This window comes from Amphiura filiformis, chromosome 3 (assembly GCF_039555335.1).
Source record: "Amphiura filiformis chromosome 3, Afil_fr2py, whole genome shotgun sequence".
NCBI lineage: Eukaryota > Metazoa > Echinodermata > Ophiuroidea > Amphilepidida > Amphiuridae > Amphiura > Amphiura filiformis.
Genome location: NC_092630.1, coordinates 23896164 through 23924082, shown reverse-complemented (window position 1 = coordinate 23924082; position 27919 = coordinate 23896164). Strand labels below are relative to the sequence as shown.

Below are 27919 nucleotides of genomic sequence, written 5' to 3'. Positions count from 1 at the left end.
GGATTCTATGGAGAGTTAGGCCAATTTCTGGCCTAACTAAAATTGGTCATGATGTAATGCATCTTTAAATGAATCTGGCTTGTGATTGGTCCCGCAGATATCGTTATTGATTGAACAAATTCATCAAGATCGGTAGAGTAAACTAGTAAACCAGAGTTCGTAGTATCTGATCCAAGAAAATGCACTTACTGTGTACGTTTCAACAACCACTGTTGTCTTTGTCAACACTTGATGAGGAGTGACTGCAATCTACTGACAACCAACGCTAGAGGGATATGTAAAATCAGGCGGTTTTTGGCGATTTTAGCCATTAAGCCCCCCCACCGCATAAATCTGAAAGCCCCTCTGAGCCCCCCTCCTGGAGACGCTATTGCAAAATCAATGGAGAGAAACTATACTACCTTGTTTCTTAATAAAATGTAACGGGGTACATCAGGCAACTGTGAGAGCCAAAAAGGCCTCAAATTGAGCAAAGAAAGACATTAATTTTCACGTGCATTTCAACCAAGACGCTTCATTAGTGGTATTCGCCCTTAATGTCATATTATCATGACCGTTTTATTTTGTTTTATGTTAAGGGATGGGGTATGAACGTTTGGACAGTATTTATTGTGGGACATTAGAGCACATCAGACATATCGAATTGCATTCTGAATACTAAGAATGTCCTGATATCAAATAATTTTGATTTTTTGAAATTCGCAATGTAATACACATTTTATGACAAATCATTAAAAATTGATATTTTTGATATATAACAGTCCTCGAAGTAAATTTTATAAATTTAATGATACATTCTTTAAGTATATGTAGCTGGGAAGAAAGGCCGACGATCTATTGAAAATTTTGACCTTACGTATTGAAGATATGGATTTCCCCCCCCCCCAAAAAAAAAAATAGGTCTTTTGGGAAATAAAATCCATATCTTCAATATGAAAGGTCAAAATTTTCAATTGATCGTCGGCTTTTCCTCCCAGCTACATACACTTTAAGAATATGTCATTAGATTTATAAAATTTACTTCGAGGACTGTTATATATCAAAAATTTGAAAAATATCAAATTTTAATAATTTGTCATAAAATTTGCATTATATCGTGAATTTCAAAAAAAAAAAAAAAATTATTTGATATGAGAAAGACATTCTTCGTATTCAGAATGCAATTCGATATGTCTGATGTGCTCTCATTTCCCACAAAAAATACTGTCGAAACGCTCATTCCAGATCCCTTAGGTATATGTCATATTACATGTTTCACATTTGTACGATTTTAAATAATTCTTTATCATGTTTATAGGACATGCTCTGTTATATTTTTATATCCTCTTTTCATTCTTGAAAAGATAGATCATGCTTTTTATTTCACCCATTGGGTATTTCTTTATTAATTTGTGTTTATATGGCGATTTCAAGTGGGATAATAACTCCTGGATGACGTAAGCATAATGTTGATAGATTTAAATATCATTATAAATAGGCACTTAATAATAATGATATTGAAATAAATTGATAAATAGATAAATTAATAGATAAATAAATAAAAGATATATAAGCCTAGATAAATAATAAATAAATGATAAACTAGGAGTAAATTGCAAACATTTTAGAGCAAATGAGCATTTAATAAGTTTTTGCGACAAATATTTTGCCCCTTCTTGTACGTTTTATCATTATTTTATCTTTTACTAATTTTTTTTGGGACATGCTCGCTTATTTATTTTTTATGTGTTCCTCTTATCATTTGTGAAGTATTTCTTTATTTTTGTTTTAGTACAAGTGATCACTGAGTATGTTTAACTGTGGAAATATCGGTAGATAAGGTGTTTTTATTTCACCCTTGAGTATTATTTATAAGTGTATCAACATACATTTCACATGTCATGATTTTTCATTGTTTTATTTTAAAGCAATTCTTTATTGGGGTGCATGCTCTCATATATTAGGTGGTTTTTTTTTTCATGTTCCTCTTGTCATTCTTGATAGATGGCTGTTTATTTATGTCGCGTGTTAAGTATTTTTTTAATTTTGGTCGAAGTGTATAATTATCATCAGACACATGTCACATTTTTATGTATGATTTTGCATTATTTAATTTCAAATTATATAATTTTTTAAACGTACTAACGTAGTTCTTTATTTTGGTTTCTGTGAATATCATCCGAAAAGTAGGCCTCCTGCACATTATGATTTTGCCTTGCTTTATTTAACTCTTTACTGGGGTGCATGCTCTCTGCTGGTTTTTTTCATGTTCCTCTTATCATTATTGACAAGATAGCACCTGCTGTACGCTGTTTATTTATTTCGCCCTAAATTATTTCTTTACTTGTGTTTTTAGATTTTGAAGTTTATATCATGATAGCACACGCTATGTTTTTATACCAACCGCGTTTTCTTTTTGAAAACAGTTCTTGTTTCAAATCCTGGTCCGCAATGTCAACATTCAGTTCGTTCATAAAATATGGCTATTTATTTATGTCGCGTGTTAAGTAGTTCTTTATTTTTTGCTCGAAGTGTATAAATATCATCAGACACCTGTCACATTTTTATGTATGATTGTTCATTATCTAATCTTAAAATATATAATTCTTTAAACTTATTTCTTTTTTTCTGTTTCAGTGAATATCATCCGAAAAGTAGGCCTCTACACATTATGATTTTCCTTGTTTTATTTAAACTCTTTATTGAGGTACATGCTCCTCTTATCGTTATTGACAAGTCATCACATGCTGTACGCTGTTTATTTATTTCGCCCTCATTTTCTTTACTTTTGTTTTTAGATCTTTAGTTCTTTATTTTTGTTTCTGTGAATATCATCCGAAAAGTAGGCCTTCTGCACATTATGATTTTTCCTTGCTTTATTTAACTCTTTACTGGGGTGCATGCTCTCTGCTGGTTTTTTCATGTTCGTCTTATCATTATTGACAAGATAGCACCTGCTGTACGCTGTTTATTTATTTCGCCCTAAATTATTTCTTTACTTTTGTTTTTAGATTTTGAAGTTGATACCATGATATCACACGCTATGTTTTATACCAACCGCATTGTCTGGTTAAAGACAGTTCTTGTTTTAAATCCTGAATACAATGTCAACATTCAGTTCGTTCACCTCACAATGCGGTGCGATGTTATATAACTGTATATATTGCAGGGTTGCCAAACCCGCGATGTAATAGGCCTAGGTCAATAGGATGAGTTTTGACAATTTCCTGTCCTATAGACACCAATTGATGGTTAAGAAAAATATTGCATGACTTTTCAACATTGGCTTACGCGACTTCTGGTAGTTTTTTATCTCATAGAAACCAACGGTTGATAAAAAAAAATATTGGGCGACTTTTTCAATGATTTGACCCGCGGTTTGCCCTCATTTGTTTGGCAACCGTGGTCTGTGTTAAGTGAATATATTTCGGTAAGAAAATAATTATCATAGACCATGTAGACAGAACGGACAATAGTCATAGGCGCTCTCCTCCATTTTGAGAAATATACTTTTACACACACACACTACATTTAATGATCAGCCTTAAAGTTTTACCTTTTAGTGGGTTAAGCCAAACCTAAGTGGATGAAATATAAATCAACACTTCTGGCACTGATTGGTTTCCGTAGTTGTTATATGGAATACGAGCTGTCTGTAGCTACAAAATTGTCTGCAAATCGGCTTTTGCCGGGCCTCTCTTTTCGGCGTTTTTCTCATTAAATTAGGGTCCCGTTCAAATAAAAAATAAACTGGTGTCTAGATGTAATCACAGTTAACACACCAGGAAAATTATAGAATATACAACAACCTAGTTACACCTGTAGACTGCGAACAAACATGCACCTGGCCAGACCTGGCCGTAAAACAAAGTGTTCTCCCTACGGATACCCTTAAGGGTCACACAATAATAATGTTCCAAAAAAACAAACATTACTAGCACGCGTTGTAGATGATGATTCAGTACGGCGCGAAACGGCAAAACTGCATTGACCGGGGCTGCGGCTTAGAGAAAATCGGCATTAGGCCGAATGCAAAGCTATAAAGATATGTTAAAATGACGAAGCTGGTCAAAATTGCTATCTTCAGAAGATAGCAAGCAAAAATAATAATATTCAAAAAAACAAAACAAAAACAAAAAACATTGCCTAGCACGCGTTGTATAAATAGTACAGGAGCAGCAACCTCAAAAAAATGACTTCGTTCACCCTCCACTACATACAAGGTTTGACACCATAGGTAGTTAGTATAGACCCTCTAGATCACTGCTAGGTAGGTAGTGGACTCAAATTGTGGTATCACTTTTTTTTTTTACAGGTCATTTTATGCGTGGACGTATAATCGCATAAAATCACCAAAAATAGGACAAAATTAAGGGGTAGGGGAGATATAAATTCTCATAACTCAACTTTTACTCATAATAATGAATTTATTTTGGTATGAATATGTAGCTAATTGATTGTTCTAACTGCCTAGTATTATTTGAAAGCAAACCTAGGTTTCATTTGATCATGATTGGAAGTGGCCAGTCCATACACTAGTGAAAAATCAGATTTTTCACAACAATGCGCAGGGTGGGTGTTTTTGTGACATTGGCTTCAAATTTTACTATTGTGCCAATTTCTATTTTCAAAATTAATTAAGTTTCCTTTTTTTAATTTTGTTTTTAATATCAAGCATATCTTGGCAAACTTTGATGTTCTGGTTCAAATATTTATGTATGTGCATGTTTGCTTGCATGTTGGTTTGTGTTGTGTGGGTTTGGGGTAGGTGTGTGTGGGTATGTGGGGGTGGGTGCGGGGTGTGTATAGGGTTCAGGGTTGGGGTGTTTTACATGTTTTAATATGTCACTCGGCTGAACTATATAAGTTCTATTAACAAAATTGGTTTGTTAAGTTGCCATTCATGTAATATTTTGAATATTTATATGTGTGGGGTGAGATCAACCGCTGTTTGTCAGGAAAATAGACTGAAAATGTAAAAAAAAAATAGTTACTTTTCCACATGTAGCAGCGTGTGTAACAATATTAAGGGATAGGGGAAATATAAACCATCATAACTCAACTTCAACTCATGATAATGAATTCATTTTGGAATTAATATGTAGCTAATTGATTGTTCAAACGTGTTAGTATTATTTTAAAGCAAAGCAAACATTAATTGTCAGGTAGATAGCCATAAAATGTGAGAAAAGGTTACTTTTCTATGTATAATCATGTCAAATATGGCATTATTAAGGGGTAGGGGAAATAAAAACCACCATAACTCAACCTTTACTCATAATAATGAATTCATTTTGGTATCAACATGTAGCTAATTGATTGTTCTAACTTTCCAGTATTATTTTTAACAGAAAAACCATAAGATAGACATAAACTATGATAAAAATGTTAATTTTCCAATGTGTAACAGCGTAAAATTTGACAATATTAAAGGTTAGGGGACGTACAAACCAACGTAACTCGACATTTATTCATTATAATTCATTCAGTTTGGTATTAATATATAGCTATTTGGTTGTTGTAATCTTTTAAAGCAAAATAACCATTAATTATTAGCTGGAAAGACATAAAATGTTTAAAAAATGTCAATTTTTCATGTGTAGTACCGTAAAATATGACAATATTAAGGTGTAGGGACATTCAAATCACCAAAACTCAAGTTTTACTGATGAAAATGAATTCATTTTGGTAACAATATGTAGTTAATTGTTAGTTCTAACTTTCTAGTATTATTTAAAAGCAATTAAACCATTAGTTGTGAGGTAGATAGACATAAAATGTACGAACATGTTAATATTCAATGTCTAACAGCGTAAAATATGACAATGTTAAGGGGTAAGGGGACATACAAATCACCAAAACACAGGTTTCACTGACGAAAATGAATTCCATTTTGGTATCAATATGTAGCTATTTGATTGTTCTCATTTTCTGGCATTATTTTAAAAACAATTAAACCATTAGTTATCAGGTAGTTAAACATACAATATGAGAAAAATGTTAATATTCAATGTCTAACAGCGTAAAATATGACAATATTAAGGGGTAGGGGACATACAAATCACCAAAACTTAAGTTTTACTGATGAAAATGAATTCATTTTGGTATCAATATGTAGCTATTTGATAGTTCTAACTTTCTAGTATTATTTTAAAAGCAATTAACCCATTAGTTGTCCGGTAGATAGACATAAAATGTATGAAAATGTTATTTATTCAATGTCTAACAGCGTAAAATATGACAATATTAAGGGGTAAGGGGACATACAAATCACCCAAACTCAAGTTTTACTGATGAAAATGAATTCATTTTGGTATCAATATGTAGCTATTTGATAGTTCTAACTTTCTAGTATTATTTTAAAAGCAATTAAGCCATTAGTTGTCCGGTAGATAGACATAAAATGCATGAAAATGTTAATATTCAATGTCTAACAGCGTAAAATATGACAATTATTAAGGGGTAAGGGGACATACAAATCACCAAAACTCAAGTTTTACTGATGAAAATGAATTAATTTTGGTATCAATATGTAGCTATTTGATAGTTCTAACTTTCTAGTATTATTTTAAAAGCAACTTAAAATTCATTAGTTGTCAGGTAGATAGACATAAAATGTATGAAAATGTTAATATTCAATGTCTAACAGCGTAAAATATGACAATATTAAGGGTAAGGGACATACAAATCACCCAAACTCAAGTTTTACTGATGAAAATGAATTCATTTTGGTATCAATATGTAGCTATTTGATAGTTCTAACTTTCTAGTATTATTTTAAAAGCAATTAAGCCATTAGTTGTCCGGTAGATAGACATAAAATGTATGAAAATGTTAATATTCAATGTCTAACAGCGTAAAATATGACAATTATTAAGGGGTAAGGGGACATACAAATCACCAAAACACAAGTTTCACTGACGAAAATGAATTCCATTTTGGCATCAATATGTAGCTATTTGATTGTTCTCATTTTCTGGCATTATTTTAGAAGCAATTAAGTTTCCCACGAGGGGTTGAAGGTCATAATGGGGCCAATACTAAAAAATTATCCTATCATGTTGTAATCTCAAATTGTTCCTCTCATCGCTAAGAATTTAAAAAAAGACAATTGTCATAGTTCTACGAAGCTTAGTTCAGGGGTTATAACATCGAATATATCAATATCATAAATAAAGGTCAAATTTTTAAAATGGTTCAATTGCACCAATTAACCTAAGAAACCTCAATCGTATACTACATTCAAATTTTGGTGCAACGATTTGTATTCCTGTGTTCCCCTTCACAGTTAATGCAGCCAAAGTTGAGTTATGGTAATATTTCCCTACCCTTAATATTATCATATTTGACACTGTTACACATGGAAGTTTTTTTCTCACATTTCCTTTGTATCTACATAACAACTAATGATACCAGAACGTTCGATGAATTCATTATCAAGAGTAAAAGTTGAGTTATGGGAGTTTATATTTCCCCTACCTTGATATTGTCATATTTAGGGACCGTTCACAAACACTTGTAAGGGGGGCCTGATGCAAAAAGGGGGGGGGGTCTGAAAAAAAATGCTCAAAAATTTTCCTGGAAAAATTGAGTTTATATGATTTTCTATGGGGTTGACCCATAATTTTCATGTCAAAAGGGGCCCTACAATTTTTGAGGTCTGTAAAGGGGGGGGGGCTCAAAAGAATATTTTGCGATGAATTTTTTTTTGCATCAGGCCCCCCCCTTACAAGTGTTTGTGAACGGTCTATTACGCTGCTAGATATAGAAAATGACTTCTTCTGACAGTTTCTGTGTATCTACCTGACAACTAATGATCGCTTTGTTTATAGAAAGTTAGAACAGCCAATCACATACATTTTGATACCAAGATGAATTCATTTTCATGAGTAAAAGTTGAGTTATGGCAGTTATATATTTCCCCTACCCTTAATATTGTAATTTTACGCTGTTAGACATAGAAAAATTACCTTTTCCTCACAGTTTCTGTATATACTGCCTGACAAATAATGGTCGCTTTGCCTTAAAATAATACTAGAAAGCTAGACCAATCACTTGGATATATTTTGATACCAAGATGAATTCATTTTCATGAGTAAAAGTTGAGTTATGGCAGTTTACATTTCCCCTACCCCATAATATTGTCATATTTACGCTGTTAGACATAGAATATTTACCCTTTCCTCACAGTTACTGTGTATCTACCTGACAACTAATGATCGCTTTGCTTTGAAATAATACTAGAAAGTTAGAACAATCACTGAAATACATTTTGATACCAAGATGAATTCATTTTCATGAGTAAAAGTTGAGTTGTGGCAGTTTATATTTCCCCTACCCCTTAATATTGTCATATTTATTTATGCTGTTAGACATAGAATAGTTACCTTTTCCTCACAAATACTGTGTATCTACCTGACAAATAATGGTCGCTTTGCTTTAAAATAATACTAGAAAGTTAGAACAATCACTTAGATACATTTTGATACCAAGATGAATTCATTTTCATGAGTAAAAGTTGAGTTATGGCAGTTATAAATTTCCCCTACCCTCTTAATATTGTCATTTTACGCTGTTAGACATAGAAAATTTACCTTTTCCTCACAGTTTCTGTATATCTGCCTGACAAATAATGGTCGCTTTGCTTTAAGATAATACTAGAAAGTTAGAACAATCACTTAGATACATTTTGATACCAAGATGAATTCATTTTCATGAGTAAAAGTTGAGTTATGGCAGTTTATATTTCCCCTACCCCTTAATATTGTCATATTTACGCTGTTAGACATAGAAAACGTACCCTTTTCTCACAGTTTCTGTGTTTCTACCTGACAACTAATGGTCGCTTTGCTTTAAAATAATACAAAAAAGTTAGAACAATCAATTAGATATACATATTAAATTGAATTGAATAGAATTAATACCAAGATGAAGTCAATATCATGAGTAAAATATTGAGTTCTGATGATTTATTTTCCCCTACCCCTTAATATTTTTCTATGTTATGCTGATATACGAGGGAAATCAACATCAGTTTTTGTTGGGTTTTTTGGGTTTTAAAAATTTTTTTTGTCTTTTTCCCAGTGGTTACTCACGTCCTACACATGAATATTCACATCAATGGAAACTTAACGGATTTTGTAAATGGAAGTTGGTGCAGTGAAGTGACATATTAAGACATGTACACACACATTCATCCCCTCACCCCCACACATACCATATGTACACCCAGCACCCCACACACACACCCCCACACCTCGTCCCACAGACACCCCAACGAACTCATACATATTATAATGATTGGAACTGTTACAATAATGTTTCCCTTGATATGCTTAACATTAAAAACAAAATTAAACATTAAAATTTAAATTAAAAAATTAAAAATGGAAACTGAATCAATTTTGAAAATATAAAGTGGTATAGTTGTGAGATTTGAGGCCAATGTCAAACTTTACACATATGGTTTTAAAAAATCAGATTACCACTCATTTATGGACTATATACTTCCAAATATGCTCAAATGAAACCTGTTTTTGTTTAAAAATAATACTAGAAAGTTAGGAAAATCATTTAGCTACATATTGATACCAAAATGAATTCAAAATCACGAGTAAAAGTTGAGTTATGGGAATTTATATCTCCCCTACCCCTTAATTTTGTCCTATTTTTGGTGATTTTATGCAATTATACGTCCATACATAAAATAACCTGTAAAAAAAAAGTGATACCACAATTTGAGCCCACTACCTACCTAGCAGTGATCTAGAGGGTCCATACTAACTACCTATGGTGTCAAACCTTGTATGTAGTGGAGGGTGAACCAAGTCCTTATTTAGGCCCCCTGTGGGATCTTGCTCCTGGACTAAAATGATGATTCAGTACGGCACGCAACGGCAAAACTGCATTGACCGGGGCTGCGCGCTTAGAGAAAAATCGGCATTCGGTCGAATGCAAAGCTATAAAGAAATGTTAAAATGACGAAGCTGACCAAAATTTAAAACGGCACTTATAAAGCAGAGATTATCAGGAACACGAAGGAAAATATAAGAAACAAAACAAATAAAGAAAACAATAACAAACAAACAAACAAACAAACAAAAATGATTCAGTACGCAAGAAATTACATTTTGCCTTGTATATAACCCGCCGTAATTGCTATCTTCAGTAGATAGTGAAAATAATAATCATTAAAAATCATTAAACATAAAAGAAAATATATGTATATATAATTTATGAAAAGATGTTTGTAACAGATTCCGCTGGAGGTATTAATTATTTTCTTCGTAGGCCCTAAATGCTATCTTCAGAAGATACCAAGCAAAAAACATAAAAATAATAATGTTCCCCAAAAAACCATTGCCTAGCACGCGTTGTAAATGATGATTCAGTACGGCGCGAAAATCGGCATTAGGCCGAATGCAAAGCTATGTAGAAATGTAAAAATGACGAAGCTGACCAAAATTTAAAACGGCACTTCTAAAGCAGAGATTATCATCTGCCTGTTTCTCTATTTTGATCTCTTCCCCCTTCTATAGCGCGTCATATAGGCCGAATGCCGATTTTTTAATTCGAGCAGAGTAACCGTGTATTGATATTTTTCTTTCACCCATCTAGGCCTGTTATAAACCAGGGTGTAATTTCAGAAAAGTTCATGATTTTTCTCCCTTTTTACCCCATAATTACAATTAGTTTTTTTCAGCACATTATTTTTGAGAAACATTTTATTTTTGCGATGAAGAAATAGTACAAGAATATGAATGTACTTGAATGGAAACAACAACAATTAGTCTCATGAGACCAATGCATTTTATTTGATACAGGATGTATTTTTGGTGATTTAGACCCTATTTTGACAAAAACAGGTACTTTTACTTATTGTATTTGATATCTAGAGTGTATCAAGTTTGTGTGAGCCCGAAGGCCCTACTATTGAGATATTTTAGCTTCTACTTTTACACGTTTTACAAGCTAAATCAGGCTTTATTTCATACCAGGATTGTAAAACTGAGAGGTGAGGGAGCAATTTCTGTCACCAATTATGAATCTAAATTCACTCCCCGGGATTCACTCCATACGAAAACACGACAAGAATAGAATAGTTTGCACAGCTTTTTATTCTCCATACATGGCCAGAATATATACGCATCACATGAACCAATTATCCATACACATACACTCATTTTTAAAAAGATTTACTACTATCACACTAGAGATTTTAACTTCCCAACCATTATTTTCAACAAACTAAACTTGTGCCTAGTATCCTCAAATTTTAACCCGAAAGTAATTTGATTAAAATACCTTTAAAAATTGACAATGTCAAATTTAGTCTTTGTGCTTAGCAGCATTAGCCATTAGTCTTGAATCCAATATAACACTCCGTATAAGTTGAAGACTCTTATTTTCTGTGATAAAACAAGTAAATCGGTTCCTCAACCACAAAATTTGGAAACATTGTGATGCTATTAATTGTACGGTGTACGATCTCCGCCAATTTACAGATTTACATCAAAATACATCATTCATTAGAAGTCATCAAATTAAACTTTGGCTCATTATTTACATTTATCTAGTAATATTACACAATCTTTAACATTCAGAAATTATTGTGAAGTGCCCGTTTGAATAAGTTTGAGTTATAATTCATTAACCTTATATGTTGTGGCATCTTATTCCAAGCTGTAACACCTCGATAATTTCCTGCTTCTGACACCTGATAATTTCCTGCTTCTGAGTGGTGGGTGTTAATGGGAAAATTTAGATCTTAGGTAACATGGGGCATTCACTGTCAAGCATTTGTGAACAAGATAAATAAGATAGAATATGAGAACCGTTTTATTAAGTTCTCCACTTATAAGTACATCATACATATGATTAATATAGATGTATAATATATGATTAATATAATCTAATTTTTAATGTCTGATACAATTCTGACAATGGTTCAACATTATTATAAGTATACATTTATAAATCTGTGGTTAATACAATTTTGAATTACATTAGAATGGTAAATCTATAATATTTGCAAAAAATGATAATCATGATAATTATAGCTGTCTACATTATATTATAACTATTCTATAATGCACTATTTACAAGCTATTCCTAATGTGCAAAATATTAACAAGATTTATTTTCCAATCAATCTTGACCCTTTTCGCAAATAAAAAGAATCCATTGCACAGACCATGCAGACAGTCTTTAACAAAGATGTCCTTATATTAGAGGTGTTGGGGGAGAGAAGACAACAAGAGCAAACAGAAATTTAAATTGCACGTATTGTAGGCCATGTTTATTCTATTAGTCTATAACTATTAGTCTATAAAGGAAAATATTATATTTGATCTACTGCTGAATTTTTATTTGCATTCATACACCACTACTGAACAGATATTAGTAACATTCCCACTACTGAACAGATATTAGTAACATTCTTCCATATTTTAAAGCCAAGAGTCATCTGTATTGACTATGTTGACCATAATAGTTAAAATTGTTGAAAAGTTAATTTCTTCTGGGCTTTGACAATCTGAAATCATATACTTTTTCCTGTCAGTATGATACAGATAACATGGATAAAATTCTTAATTCATGACACAATTCTGACTATGGTTCACTTCCTTATTTAACAATTTGGTCTGTGGTAAAAGCATCAGAAGTATAACATAATTATAAACCATTCATGTAAAAATTTCATTGCAATATTTCATGTAAAAATCATTCCTTTTTCGGCAATGATGAATCCCTCATTTTCCAGTCTTTCTCTTTTTCCAAGTCACTCTTGTCACCTACTCTGAGAGCTTTGGTAGGTTTGTGCCTCCTTCCCTGCCGTCTGCCGCCGGAAACCGTCTGCTGGCTCTCATTGAGGAATTCTAAGTCTTCTAATCTTTGTGTCAATGCAAGTTTCTCCTGAATACCCATTCTTACAAGAGTATTCAGTGCCTTCTTTTCTTCGTCAGCTATGGAGACCTGACGCTGCAACTCATCAACTTGTGTCTTGTACTCGTCGCAACGCTTATCATACATGGCGCGTACACTGGCAAACGTAGCGGCATCTTCTTTGAGAGTTTTTAGCTCATTGCGTAGCTTCATCATTGTCTCAGCAAAGATGCCTCTCTCATTTTCGTACTTGCTCTTTAAATTGACAAGTTCCTCTTCAGCAGTGGCCTTGTTTACTTTGATGACTTTTCTCAGCGTGGCAACCTGTTCACGCTTCGTTGCCAACAATGACTTCAGTTTAATGACCTCTTCCTGCGAATCTTCAGTATCTGCCGAACTATTATAATCGGACCTCCTCTGTTTTGACAACTCCACGGCAAGCTGCGTCTGCAGATCTTCGATGGTTTCTTCCTGCTTGCAATTCATCTCATTCAACGATTCCACTTCCATTGTCAACTCGGCTTTCTTGCTAATACTTTCCTTCATCTTATCTCTCTCCATGTCAAGTTCGGCCTTCATTGCCGTAATCTCAGACATTGCACTTGCATATTTCTTGTCTAAATGTTGCACCATTCTAATTAGCTGATAAACTTTCCTCTGATGTTCATCCATGTCAGGTGGTAGAGGTTCCGTTTCCATATCCTCTAGGCCTACGCCTAAACCGTGCGACAATTTCAAATCGGGCAAAATCTGCAGAGCTCCATTCGTGTTCTCCAATTCCGACTGGGATTCCTGCAAATGTTCACGCAGCTTCAACTTTTCCATCTGCATTTCGCCTAACTGTTCTTCCAGTTTCTTAACTTCAGTGGTATGAAGTTCGTTGAACAGTTCGGAACCGCTTGATCCCGCGCTTGATATGACAATCTGGTCTGACTTGAGTGAGATTATTCCCTGGATTATTCTGACCTTGGGATTCACATTCCATCACGCGTTGCAAAATCGCATGATCGGGACCGTCACTCATATTTCTTGCTTTTTCATTTTCAGTTTCAGCAAGTTCATTAATCAGATTTAATATTTAACCCTTTGCTTCTGGGTCAAGTTCAAGATCAACAGTTAAACACCCTAGGTGTAAAATAAACCAGGCACAATCGGGTGTGTACATTTTGGTTCAGAAGTTATTGGTAGTGTTCTTACTCCGGGTTCTTGTAGACGTTCTTCAAAATACAGTACTGGATAGCGTCAGTTTATTACATTGCTATGATTCTGGACGTGGCAGTGCATTCAACGGTGATGACAGCTTTCGGTACGAAGGAACCATCCAAGTGTTGTTGCAATGGATGGTTGTGGTAGAGGTATGTTGAAGCATGCTATCGGGTATACGTGCCCTTCGAACCTAGCCCTACCACAGGGCTTTTTTACGAATTTTATACTCCAAGCATAGATTATCTAACTAGACACCATCATGAGAACTGAAAAACCCAGTGACAGCTCACAACCCAGTGACCGTTCACCCTGAGCTCAATCGATCCAATTTTATATCATAATTGAGCAGTCATGAATTAATATTCTCCAAACTGAGCGTTTTTGCCCAAATTTGACCTATGGATTCGACAAGTCTTTGCCGTTCTAAATATAATACACAATTGAGCAGTCACGAGGCAAAGGTTTTCCATAATTCCAAGGTTAAGACCAACCTTAAACTATTATAGTGCAATATGGCTTGCGTGCAAAATGATGATACTTTATAATAATCAGCATGATCAGTGGTTATTCTTATCGTCTGAATGTATGGTAATCATTATGAATGTAAACGGTAAAGTTCATGTTTTCATATATTGTTGATAACATTGTTCAATTGTTATCAATAAAATACAATCTACAAGCAGTATACAAGCGACATTAACTCAGTTGAAACAGGGTGAAGGTCACTTCTATTCGCCGTCGAAGTGACGTAGTTAATCGGATTAACTACCATAGCAATATATCGGCCTGCACTACAACGTTCAAGCGCCAAGCGGTACCGATGCATTGAACCATAGATGTCAAAGAAAGGCTGATCACTCGCACCTGTAAGATAAGTATCTTTGAAAAGAGTGATACTGTATTCAATCTATGATTGCAGATATACACAGGTGATGAGTGCAACCTGCTTGTAGTGCAAGGCGATCTATTCAAAAATTGTATTCCTCTGCTATGGTAGTTAATCCGATTATTACGTAACTTCGGCAGCGTATTATAAGGATACATTTATAAATCTGTGTTTAATACAATTTTGAATTACATTAGAATGGAATAAAAAAATATAATTATGATAATTATAGCTGTCTACATTATATTAGTACTATTCTATAATGCACTATTTACAAGCTATTCCTAATGTGCAAAATATTAACAAGATTTATTTTCCAATCAATCTTGACCCCTTTCGAAAATAAAAAGAATCCATTGCACAGACCATGCAGACAGTCTTTAACAAAGATCTCCTTATATTAGAGGTGTTGTAGGAGAGAAGACAACACGAGCATACAGAAATTTAAATTGCACGTATTGTAGGCCATGTTTATTCTATTAGTCTATAACTATTAGTCTATAAAGGAAAATATTATATTTGATCTACTCCTGAAGTTTTATTTACATACATTCACCACTACTGAACCGATATTAGCAACATTCTTCCATATTTCAAAGCCAAGAGTCATCTGTATTGACTATCCTGATCATAATAGTTAAAATTGTTGAAAAGTTAATTTCTTCTGGGCTTTGACAATCTGAAATTATATATATTATATATAAAATTCTTAATTCATGACACAATTCTGACAATGGCTAACTTCCTTATTTAACATATTACTAGGTCTGTGATAAAAGCAAAGCATAACATAATTATAAACCATTCATGTAAACATTTCATTGCAATATTTCATGTAAAAATCATTCCTTTTTCGGCAATGATGAATTTCTCATTTTGAGTCTTTCCTTTTTCACTCTCTCTGGAAGGTTGGCGCCTCCTTCCCTGTCGTCTGCCACCAGAAACCGTCTGCTGGCTCTCATTGGGGGATTCTAAATCTTCTAGTCTTTGCGTCATTGTAAGTTTCTGCTGAATAGCCATTCTTAGTAGAGTGTTCATTGTCTTCTTTTCTTCGTCAGCTGAGGAGACCTGACATTGCAACTCATCAAGTTGTGTCTTGTACTCGTCGCAGCGCTTGTCATACGTGGCGCGTACATTGGCAAGTTCAGTGTTCAGTGTCTTCTTTTCCTCGTCAGCTGACGAGACCTGACGTTGCAACTCATCAAGTTGTGTCACGTACTCGTCGCAACGCTTGTCATACATGGCTCGTACACTGACAAACGTAGCGGCATCTTCTTTGAGAGCTTTCAGCTCATTGCATTGCTTCATCATTTTCTCAGCAATGATGCTTTTCTCATTTTCGTACTTGCTCTTCAAATTGGCAAGTGCCACTTCAGCAGTGGCCTTGTTTGCTTTCAAGACTGTTCTCAGTGTGGCAACCTGTTCACGCTTCGTTGCCAACAATGACTTCAATTTAACGACTTCTTCCTGTGAATCTTCGGTATCTGCCGAACTATTACAATAGGACGTCCTCTGTTTTGACAACTCCACGGCAAGCTCTACAGACGTTTTCAGGAATTTAATTTGATAGCTAATGGTGCTCAACAACTGAGGTTGACTCACAGTTTCTGTATGCTTTGCCGTCGATGCAAGTTCTGTAACTTTCTCTGAACCTGTCAAATCTGTCACATTTTCTCCATTTTCGCGACTCATATTATCTCTACTATGATCTTTCTTACCCGCTACCTCTTTTAATTGAGTTTCAATTCCTGCACGAAAACTTTCATGACAACTCTGCCGTGTCTCTTTGAGATGATCTAGGATAACCTTATTCGGTGTTTCGCCATTCACCATACACACGTGGTGGTAGAGCTGAGCCAAATCGTCGCTTACTCTAATCAGTTCATCTGTTGTAGAGGTTAACTGATGCAATTGCGAATTCCCTATCAAGTCATTGATTTTCTTCAGTTGCGTCTGTAGATCTTTGATGGTTTCTTCCTGCTTACTATTCCTGACCTTCAATGATTCCACTTCCAATTTCAACTCAGCTTTCTTGCTAATACTTTCCTTCATCTGATCTCTCTCCGTGTCAAGTTCGGCCCTCATCTCCGCTATCTCAGACATGTTCAGCGACAAACCAGTTATATTTTCCAAATCGTTGTGTAGCTTCTAGCTCAGCTAGCATTGGTGTTCTTGCTTTTTCACTTTCAGTTTCAGCAAGTTACTAACTTCGGATTTAATATTTCTCCCTCTCTGCTTCCGGGTCAAATTCAAGTTCAAAACGGTTAAACACCCGGGTTAAACACCCTAGGTAACAGTTATTGGTTGTGTCCTGGATCGGTTAAACCGGTTTAACTTAATATTGCTCTGATTCAGGCATGGCAGTGGTAGTCCATTCCACACGGATCGGTGACAGATTTCGGTATGAAGGAAGCGTCCTTGATGGTTGTGGCAGAGGTATACGAAAGGCTTCACTTTGTCAGTATAGGCTAGTATATCTGGCGAAGAATGCTATCGGTTTTACTGGTTCTACGTGCCGTCTTTCGTAGGATTTCTTGAACTAGATGTTGCGTGAGAACTGACTATGCTAATTCAGCTTTCCCTGCTATGCTGTAACCTTTCCTAAGGGAGTGTTCATAAATACTGTGGTGGGGGTTATCAGGGATCAAAAGAAATTGGATCCTAAAAATGGGGATAAAAAATTGAGTCAAAATCCGGGGTAAAATGTATATGACAAGGTATGCTCATGCCAAATTTAAAGTTTTCGGGCGGCCAAAATTGCTTTAACCGCCCCCCCACCACCACTCCCATGCAAATAAAACCCGTTCCACATTTTTGGGAACCCAATTTAAAAAACCTAGATCAGTGCGCGGTCTTTCCGTCTTGTAAAAATCCTCAGTTTTATTTTAAAGGTACCATGAATGTGTGCCACCCCCCCCCCCCCCTTGACTTGCCAAAAATCCACAATGTTGGCATGTGCATTTTTGTGGCAGGCCGAGAAGTATTTAAGCAATGTGTTTGGCACGTTATTTGAAAATTTAACTCATAATAGTTGCTCCTTTTAAAGGCTCATTAGTGATTTGCTCATCCGGAGGACTGTAAAAATCATGAAAATACAGATTCTGGTACCTTTGTAATAAAATGTACGTCATAACATAGCCTGCTGGTGGTTAAGCCGAAAGCCGCGTATTAAAGACAAAACAAAACGGACATTATACATGAATCTGTAATTTCTGACTCTTAGGCAATTCATAAACATACGAGTGGATATTCATACGTAGTGGTAGATAAAATGAATTCAAGTCTTAACTTCAACACTACACTATTTTTCGCTCACCTGGAACGTTTTCATCCTATGACGTTTTGTGTGTGTGTGTGTGTGTGCGATTGACGTAAATTCCCACTGGGAAAAAAACCCGAAAAGTAACATTTTGTCAGAGGATCCAACCCGGTGTTCTATCTTTTCCAATCCCCACCAAAGTATTTATGAACACTCCCTAAACAGTACCTCTAATATACATTGGGGTCACGATACGCTGACGCTGAGCTGAATATTAACTAAATGTACGTCATCAATAATACGGAAGACACTGGTTAGTTATCATCATCTGTTAAAATTCAATTAGTCAAAAAAGGATCTAATTCTACTCATTAAAGATTAGTCATGCAAGATATAATTTTGTTATTAAAGAAAAATAATGTATTTGTAATACTAAAAGAACAGTAATAGCATTTCACGTTAATTTGCATCACTGATTTCAAGATATTTTCATGACTTATATTCAATTTGTAAAGAATAATAAATTACATGACTAATAGTGAATACTTTATGATTGATCGTGATTTAATTAGTCATTTACGTGCATTACTAATTGATTATTAATTGAATGAAAAATTAAATGACTAATTATTAATCAAAAATTTGATTGTCGATTAATATATATTAGGCATTTAATTAGTCATTCAATTAGTAATCAATTAGTAATGCATGTAAATGACTAACAAGTAAATCATGAAAATTTTAACAGTGATTAGGTTAGGAATTACTATGGTAAAAAGAAATCACACTTCTGCCGCGCCACGCCATTGGACCAAATGGGTTATTACAAAATCTGAGTTGTTTTTTTTGGGGGGGCGGGATAATTTAGGGTGCAATAATTGGGGTGCCTATAGGAGACCAAAAGTCCTCTTGGTGGCACAGCCTGAGGTGGACTGACTGACTGGATTCGCCTAGGGTCAAGTATTTTGACAAACGAATTTTTGCAAGACAAAAGCGGGGCCTATGTGCACAGGGCCGTCGACTATGGGGGGTGTGGGGACCGGGTGCGAGCCCTAAAAAATGGAAAAGAGAGAAAGGGAAGAGAGAGGGAGAGAAAAGGGGAGGGAGGGGGAGAGGGAGGGAGGGAGGGAGGGGAGAGGTGGAAGGTGGGGTGAGAGTATGAGATGTGTCTCTCACATCACATAACCCTCTACCCAAGTGGCGGCACCAGCCTTGCGAAACTGGGAGTGGTCGGGAGGCAAGCAATTTCTGTCATCAAATTATTACGCTGTTGGTCTGACATCCAGGCTTTTTATCCACCCTTGAACTCCCTGGATCTGGAGTGAAACTTTTGAAATGTTTAAGGAAATTTTCATTCTTTTCAGTTTAAACATTTTCTTGAGCGAAAATTCAGATAATATTAAACTGAATAATATTGTACAAGTTGGAACTTTTTCCTTTCATGAAAAGATTGATGCTGCTGCCTGGGGTACTGCTGTTTCAAATTCTGCTGTCTTTCCCATTCACCACAAGACCAATCTTTCACTTCAGTATTCCGAGGGAGTTTGAGGAATAGCCATGTAATAGCCAAGTTTTGACAATACTCTGACCGACAAAATCCACTCCTTACGAAAAAAAATAACACGACTGAATGAAATAGTTTGCACAGCTTTTTATTCTCCATATATATGGCCAGAATATACCCATCACATAAACCAAGTACATACACATGTACTCAGGGGCGTAGCCAGCTTTCTTGGTCGGGGGGGCAAAATAAAATTTCGGGGGCACAGACGAAAAAAATTGCAGTTGCATAACTTGCATTATACAATACATAAACACTACATGTCTTCGAGCTTCCGAAAAAGGCCTTATTTGGATAGGGGGGGGCACTCTGCCCCCCCCCCCCCTGGCTACGCTACTACGTGTACTCACTTTTAAAAGGATTTACTTCTACTACCACACTAGAGATTTTAACTTCCCAATCATTTCCTGAAACTAAAATTTTGCCTGAGTACCCTCAAATTTGAACCCGAAAGTACTGATTAAAATACCTTCAAAAAATTGACAGTGTCAAATTTAGTATTTGTGCTTTGCAGCATTAGCCATTAAGTAGGATAAGTCTTGAATCCAACATATAACACTCGGTAAAGGTTGGAGACTCTTGTTTTCTGTGAAATGAAACAAGTAAATAAGTTCAACCACGAAATTTGGAAACATTGTGATGTTTTTGTACGATCTCCGCCAATTAACATCAAAATACATCATTCATTAGAAGTCATCACATTAAACTTTGGCTCATTATTTACATTTCTCAGAATATTACACAATCTTAAACATTCAGAAATTATTGTGAAGTGCCCGTTTGAATAAGTTTGAGTTGTAATTCATTAACCTTACATGTTGTGGCATCTTATTCCAAGCTGTAACACCTCGATAATTTCCTGCTTCTGACACCTTGTTTGGTAGAGATATAGACCTGAGCTTGACTTTGTTACGTAGGAGTGGTGGGTGTTAATGGGAAAATTTAGATCTTAGGTAACCTGGGTCATTCATTCCCTGTCAAGCATTTGTGAACAAGATAAATGAGATTGAATATGAGAACAGGTTTATAAAGTTCTCCACTTCAGTACATCATACATATGTGTATACTAGTATATGATTAATATAGATGATTAATATAGATCAAGTGTATATGATTAACATGATTAATATAATTTAGATCAAATTCTGTGCGATACAATTCTGACAATGGTTCAACATTATTATAAGGATATATTTATAAATCTGTGTTTAATACAATTTTGAATTACATTAGAATGGTAAATCTATAAAATTTGCAAAAAATGATAATCGTGATAATATTATAGCTGTCTACATTATATTACTACTATTCTATAATGCACTATTTATAAGCTATTCCTAATGCGCAAAATATTAACAAGATTTATTTTCTAATAAATCTTGACCCTTTTCGAAATAAAAGAATCCATTGCAAACAGCCTTCAACAAAGATCTCCTTAGAGGTGTCGGTGGGAGGAAAGACAAAAAAAAAGAGTACACAGAAATTTAAATTGCATTAGACGAAGGTCCCGTTTTAAAAGTGACAAACTGGCCTATATTCAAAACTCCACGGACTTGACATCTGGTTTGAGAGTGGTGAATGGCTAATTTGTGCGTACCTTTAATTTAAAACAAAAGGAACTAGAGCTAATTGCGCATACACATATACGCGACCTTAGCAATAGCTAATTAACTAGGCCTATATCTAATTAGCCCAGCTATATAGCATGAATGCATGTAAGCTGTAGTATATTATGCTGATTTTACTGAGAGGTCTTTTTTGAAATGCACTATAACTTTGGAATTTGGCTAGAGACCAAGGTTAATTTGTTAGCTCACCTATAGCATATGCAAGTTCAAAAGGTCTAGCATATGTATAATTCATTGGAATATACATGTATGAACAGATGTTTATAGTATTATAATTATAATCATAAATTATATTATATAATTATTTTCCATAATATTACAGTATGTGAAATCATTTTGATAAGGCCAAGTAAAATTTAAAAAAACATGTTTCAAAAAGGAGGAAGAGGGGGCTTTTTATTTCTTATCGTAAAATTGGTGCAAATACCCATAATTAGAACTGTTTTAGCGCACACAATAATGCCCGGAAAAGGAGGAGGCCTCTTTATATCTTGTTCAACGAGATAGGCCTCCTCTAATTATCACAAAACCTTCCAAAAGTGTTTCTTGTATATTAGCAAGGCTATAGAAAGCATCTTTACTCCCTAGATATATTTTTTTTAAAGTTAAAACTGAATTTCAAAAAATAAAAATATAAATTGAAGAAACCTCAAAAAAGGAAGTGGGAGAAGACGCAAAACATGATTTTTTTTTATTCGGCCTAACCAAAAATTATTCAATATTCATGTAAATATTTCTGTGCAACTTTGGTCATGCGCTATTATAGTGCGACTTCCTAAGGTATTTTGCTACACACTGGAAGTAATACCTACATGACCTTTGACCCCAATGACCTTTGACCCAATGAACTTTGACCCCAATGGATGTATGCAAGTAATGTCATGCTATATTATAATTTCTGGAATGACTTAGAATTTTTAGTAACAGAACTGAAAGTCACATCAGCCATAATGACCTTCGTATGACCTTTGACCTCAAGGCTAAGGCATGTGTCAAGTGACGTCATCTTGCTGTGTAATTCGTGTAAGGAGTAGCAGTTTTAGTAAAAATAATAGGAAATAACATTTTCATTATAATGACCTTTCCATGACCTTTGACCTTGAGTTGGTCATGTGAAATTTGTGCCACCAGCTATTGGTCCTGATGACCAAGTAACATTGTTGTACTATATATATTTGCGACAGCATCAGCATTTTAGGGTATTTGGTCATATACCGGAAGTATCCCCTTAATGACCTTTGACCCCGATTCTGGACAATAACTTTTAGACACTGGGTATGTCTGATGCATGTACCAAAGTGCCATCATCGTGCTGTGTAATTTATGGAAGGAGTAGCATTTTTAGTGAAATCACGTTTTTGGCCATTGACCGGAAGTGGATGACCTTTGACCTGAAGTTGATCATGTTTCATTTGTCCCCCCACCCAGTGGCCCTAATGACCAACTATGGTCAACATGGCTCAAAGCATATGGCTACGGTGGCTCATTATAAGATTGACAGAAAGAAAGAAAGAAAGAACTAGTGGCAAATGGTGGTCATAGACCACAAACCTAGCTGGGGCGTGTTGGGGTTGTGGAGGTATCTGACCCCTGCAAAATGTTCCAAAAATGTTCCCCTGGTCATAAGGTTTGTTGTTACCGAGTTTGAGTCCCATATTCCTTACAGATGTCCAGCCAGAAAATGCAATTTTAAGATTTGACCTCTGCATGACCTTTGACCTGACCCCTGCAAAATGTTCCCCTGGTCATGAGATTTGTTGTCACAGAGTTTGAACCCCATACCCCTTACAGATATCCCAAAATGAAATTAGAAGATTTGACCCCAGATAACCTTTGACCTGGCCCCTACAAAGTATTCCAAAATGTTCCCCTGATCATTAAGTTTGTTGTCACCAAGTCTGAGCCCCATACCCCTTACAGATGTCCAGGAAATTCATTTCTAAAATTTGACCTCTGGAAGACCTTTGACCTGACCTGTGCAAATTGTTCCTCTGGTCATGAGATTTGTTGTCACCGAGTTTGAGCCCCATACCCCTTACAGATGTCCAGATAATGCAATTGGAAGATTTTACCCCCTTAATGACCTTTGACCCCAATTCTGTAAGCAAGTTATAGGCGTGTGGTATAGCCGATGCATATATGCAAATGACATCATTGTACTATATAATATGTGGCAGAAGATGCATTTTGAAGATATTTGGTTAAATACCGGAAATGCCCTTTAGTGACCTTTTGCCCCCAATTCTGTTTAGACACTATGGACACTGGATATAGCCAATACATATGTGCAAGTTACGTAACTGTAGGGTGTAACATGTAGGAGTAGAAGCATTTTGAAATAATTGCCAGAAAGAAGAAGAAAGAAAGAAAGAAAGAAAGATCGGATAGCAAAACAGTACCTAGCTCGGGGGGTTGAAAACCCCCAGCTAGGTAAAGAAAGAAAGAAACAAAGAACTTGACAGAAACAGACCTTAGCAATTTTGCAAATTGCTAAGGAACAATTTTGCAAATTGCTAAGGAACAAAAGAAAACTGACACGAAACAGCTGACAAATAAAATGGAAGTTACGAAAAGTACAGAGAAGTAAATACTGAAATAAATACTGCTTTAAATAGAGCTTCATTGAAGAAACCGTGTTGTCTCTTTGTTGCGCTTGTTGGAATCTTTTTGCGCCTCGTATAGGCCAGTTTGTCACTTTTAAAACGGGACCTTCATCTATTCAATTGCTTGTAACTTTACTTCTTGAGGTTACCTTGGATTCGATGGGGTGTCATAAATATGTGCAAGATTAGATAGTGCATCTGTTAAAAAAATAATTTACCCAAATATGATTCAGTTTTAAAATTAGGATTTTTGTTCCAAGTGTAAGGATACTCTTTGGAGTATATAAGATTGAATATGAGAATGGGTTTAAAAGTTCCCCACTTCAGCACATCATACATGTGTATAATGATAAATATAGATGATTAATATAGATCACGTGTATATATATGATTAACATGATTAATATAGATCAAATTCTTAATGTGTGATACAATTCTGATAATGGTTCAACCTTATTATAAGGATATATTTATAAATATGATAGATCTGTGTTTAATACAATTATTTTGAATTACATTAGAATGGTAAATCTACTAGAAATTTGCAAATATAATTAGTTCTGTCTACATTATATTATAACTATTCTATAATGCACTATTTATAAGCTATTCCTAATGCGCAAAATATTAACAAGATTTATTTTCCAATAAATCTTGACCCTTTTCGAAATAAAAAGAATCCATTGCAAACAGCCTTCAACAAAGATCTCCTTAGAGGTGTCGGTGGGAGGGGAAAGACAAAAAAAAAAGAGTACACAGAAATTTAAATTGCATTAGACGAAGGTCCTGTTTTAAAAGTGACAAACTGGCCTATATTCAAAACTCCACGGACTTGACATCTGGTTTGAGAGTGGTGAATGGCTAATTTGTGCGTACCTTTAATTTAAAACAAAAGGAACAAAAGAAAACTGACACGAAACAGCTGACAAATAAAATGGAAGTTACGAAAAGCACAGAGAAGTAAATGCTGAAATAAATACTGCTTTAAATAGAGCTTCATTGAAGAAACCGTGTTGTCTCTTTGTTGCGCTTGTTGGAATCTTTTTGCGCCTTGTATAGGCCAGTTTGTCACTTTTAAAACGGGACCTTCGTCTATTCAATTGCTTGTAACTTTACTTCTTGAGGTTACCTTGGATTCGATGGGGTGTCATAAATATGTGCAAGATTAGATAGTGCATCTGTTAAAAAATAATTTACCCAAATATGATTCAGTTTTAAAATTAGGATTTTTGTTCCAAGTGTAAGGATACTTTTTTTGGAGTATATAAGATTGAATATGAGAATGGGTTTATAAAGTTCCCCACTTCAGCACATCATACATGTGTATAATGATAAATATAGATGATTAATATAGATCACGTGTATATAAACTCAACCAATAAAGTATCGAAACGATTATAGATGGTCAGATATATCGGGAACTGAAATATATAGCAAAAACTTATTTGATGTATATAAAGCGCAGCTTTCTCCTGCGCATTTTGATACCTCTTTTGTTGCTCTACGATATCATTTGGTCGAGTTACGGGCGCTTGAGTGGCTTCAAGTCGGATTTTGAAAGTTGCACTTAGCTCCTATTAAAGCCAAATGCGTAGTACTGTGACCAATAAATGACCATTGCTTTTGTCCGCCAAATTCAAATGAGTATGTGTGTCGCTTGTTGGATAAATTGATTGCGATGACCATCAATTGTACTCAATGGTCAACAATGGTAGGCATAAATCAATATGAGGTTGAAGTCAGATTACCTTAGAAGGCCTTCGGCGCATCCTGCTCAGGAAATGGCGAGACACTGACCAAGGAAAGATAAGACATCTTGTTCAGAGCATGCGACGACGAATCCAGGCAGTGATAGACAGTGATGGTGGGCACACCAAGTATTGAGATGTCAGCAGAAAGAGTTCATGAGATAGGGCAGAGATAAGTAAAGGGTAGCAAGTATTGAAGTTGGAAGGCGAAGGAATAAAATGTAGTTCATGGTTAAGTAAAGTATCGGTGTCCTTTGTCTGGGGGTGTGTGTGTGTGTGGGGGGGTGTGTACACGATAAACGCATTTGGCTTGAATAGGAGCTAAGTGCAACTTTCAAAATCCGACTTGAAGCCACTCAAGCGCCCATAACTCGACCAAATGATATCGTAGAGCAACAAAAGAGGTATCAAAATGCGCAGGAGAAAGTTGCGCTTTATGATATACATTAAATAAGTTTTTGCTATATATTTCATTTCCCGATATATCTGACCATCTATAATCGTTTCGATACTTTATTGGTTGAGTTTATATGATTAACATGATTAATATAGATCAAATTGTTAATGTGTGATACAATTCTGGTAAATCTACTAGAAATTTGCAAATATAATTAGTTCTGTCTACATTATATTATAACTATTCTATAATGCACTATTTATAAGCTATTCCTAATGTGCAAAATAATAACAAGATTTATTTTCCAATAAATCTTGACCCTTTTCGAAAATAGAAAGAATCCATTGCACAGACCACGCAGACAGTCTTTAACAAAGATCTATAAATTATCTATAAATACAGATGAAATCTGACACAATTCTGACAATGGTTCACTTCATTATTTAACAAATTAGGTCTGTGATAAAAGCATCGTAAGCATAACATAATTATAAACCATTCATGTAAAAATTTCACTACAATATTTCATATAAAAATCATAACTTTTTCGGCAATGATGAATCCCTCATTTTCGAGTCTTTCTCTTTTTCCAAGACACTCTCACTGGAAGGTTGGTGCCTGCTTCCCTGTCGTCTGCCACCGGAAACCGTCTGATGGCTCTCATTGAGGAATTCGAATTCTTCTAATCTTTGCGTCAACGCAAGTTTCTGCTGAGTAGCCATACGTAGTAGAGTGTTCAGTGTCTTCTTTTCTTCGTCAGCTGAGGAGACCTGACATTGCAACTCATCAAGTTGGGTCACATACTCGTCGCAACGTTTGGCAAACATGGCGCGTAGACTGGCAAACGTAGCGGCACCTTCTTTGAGAGCTTTCAGCTCATTGCGTAGCTTCATCATTGTCTCAGCAACGACGCTGTTCTCATTTTCATACTTGCTCTTCAAATTGGCAAGTGCCACTTCAGCAGTGGCCTTGTTTGCTTCCAAGACTGTTCTCAGCGTGGCAACATCTTCACGCTTCGTTGCCAACAATGACTTCAGTTTAATGACCTCTTCCTGCAAATTTTCCATCTCTGCCAAACTATTACGATCGGATCTCTTCTGTTTTGACAACTCCACGGCAAGTTGCGTCTGCAGATTTTCGATAGTTTCTTTCTGCTTGCAATTCCTCTCATTCAACGATTCCACTTCCATTGTCAACTCAGCTTTCTTGCTAATACCTTCCTTCATCTTATCTCTCTCCGTGTCAAGTTCGGCCTTCATTGCCGCCATCTCAGACATTGCACTTGCATATTTCTTGTCCAAATGTTGCACCATTCTAATTAGCTGAAAAACTTTCCTCTGATGTTCAGCCATGTCCGGTGGTAGAGGTTCCGTTTCCATATCCTCTAGGCCTAAACCGTGAGACAATTTCAAATCGGACAAACTCTTCAGAGCTCCTTTCGTGTTCTCCAATTCCGACTCGGATTCCTGCAAATGTTCACGCAGCTTCGATTTTTCCATCTCCATTTGGCCTAACTGTTCTTCCAGTTTCTTAACTTCAGTGGTATGAAGTTCGTTGAACAGATCGGAGCCGGTTGATGTGACAAGATCCGGTCCATCTGATCTGACTTGAGTGAGATTATTCCTGGATTATTCTGACCTTGGAATTCATATTCCATCTCGCGTTGCAAAATCGCATGATCGGGACCGTCATTCATATTCATAATTGGATTCATTCAGCGACGACCCAGTTATATATTTCAAGTCATTGTGTAGCTCCTAGCTC

General features: G+C 35.4%; 1 protein-coding gene across 1 annotated transcript; it reads right to left on the bottom strand.

Moving 5' to 3' along the window:
* Positions 1-11894: 11894 nt before the first annotated feature.
* On the bottom strand, positions 11895-27783 carry LOC140147128 (uncharacterized; the record flags this gene model as incomplete). Its single annotated transcript, XM_072168907.1, has 4 exons — positions 11895-13848; positions 15815-17101; positions 19636-19819; positions 26699-27783. Coding segments are annotated over 4 exons (3702 nt in total), but the record flags the coding sequence as incomplete, so codon positions are not given.
* Between the last annotated feature and the right edge of the window lie 136 nt (positions 27784-27919).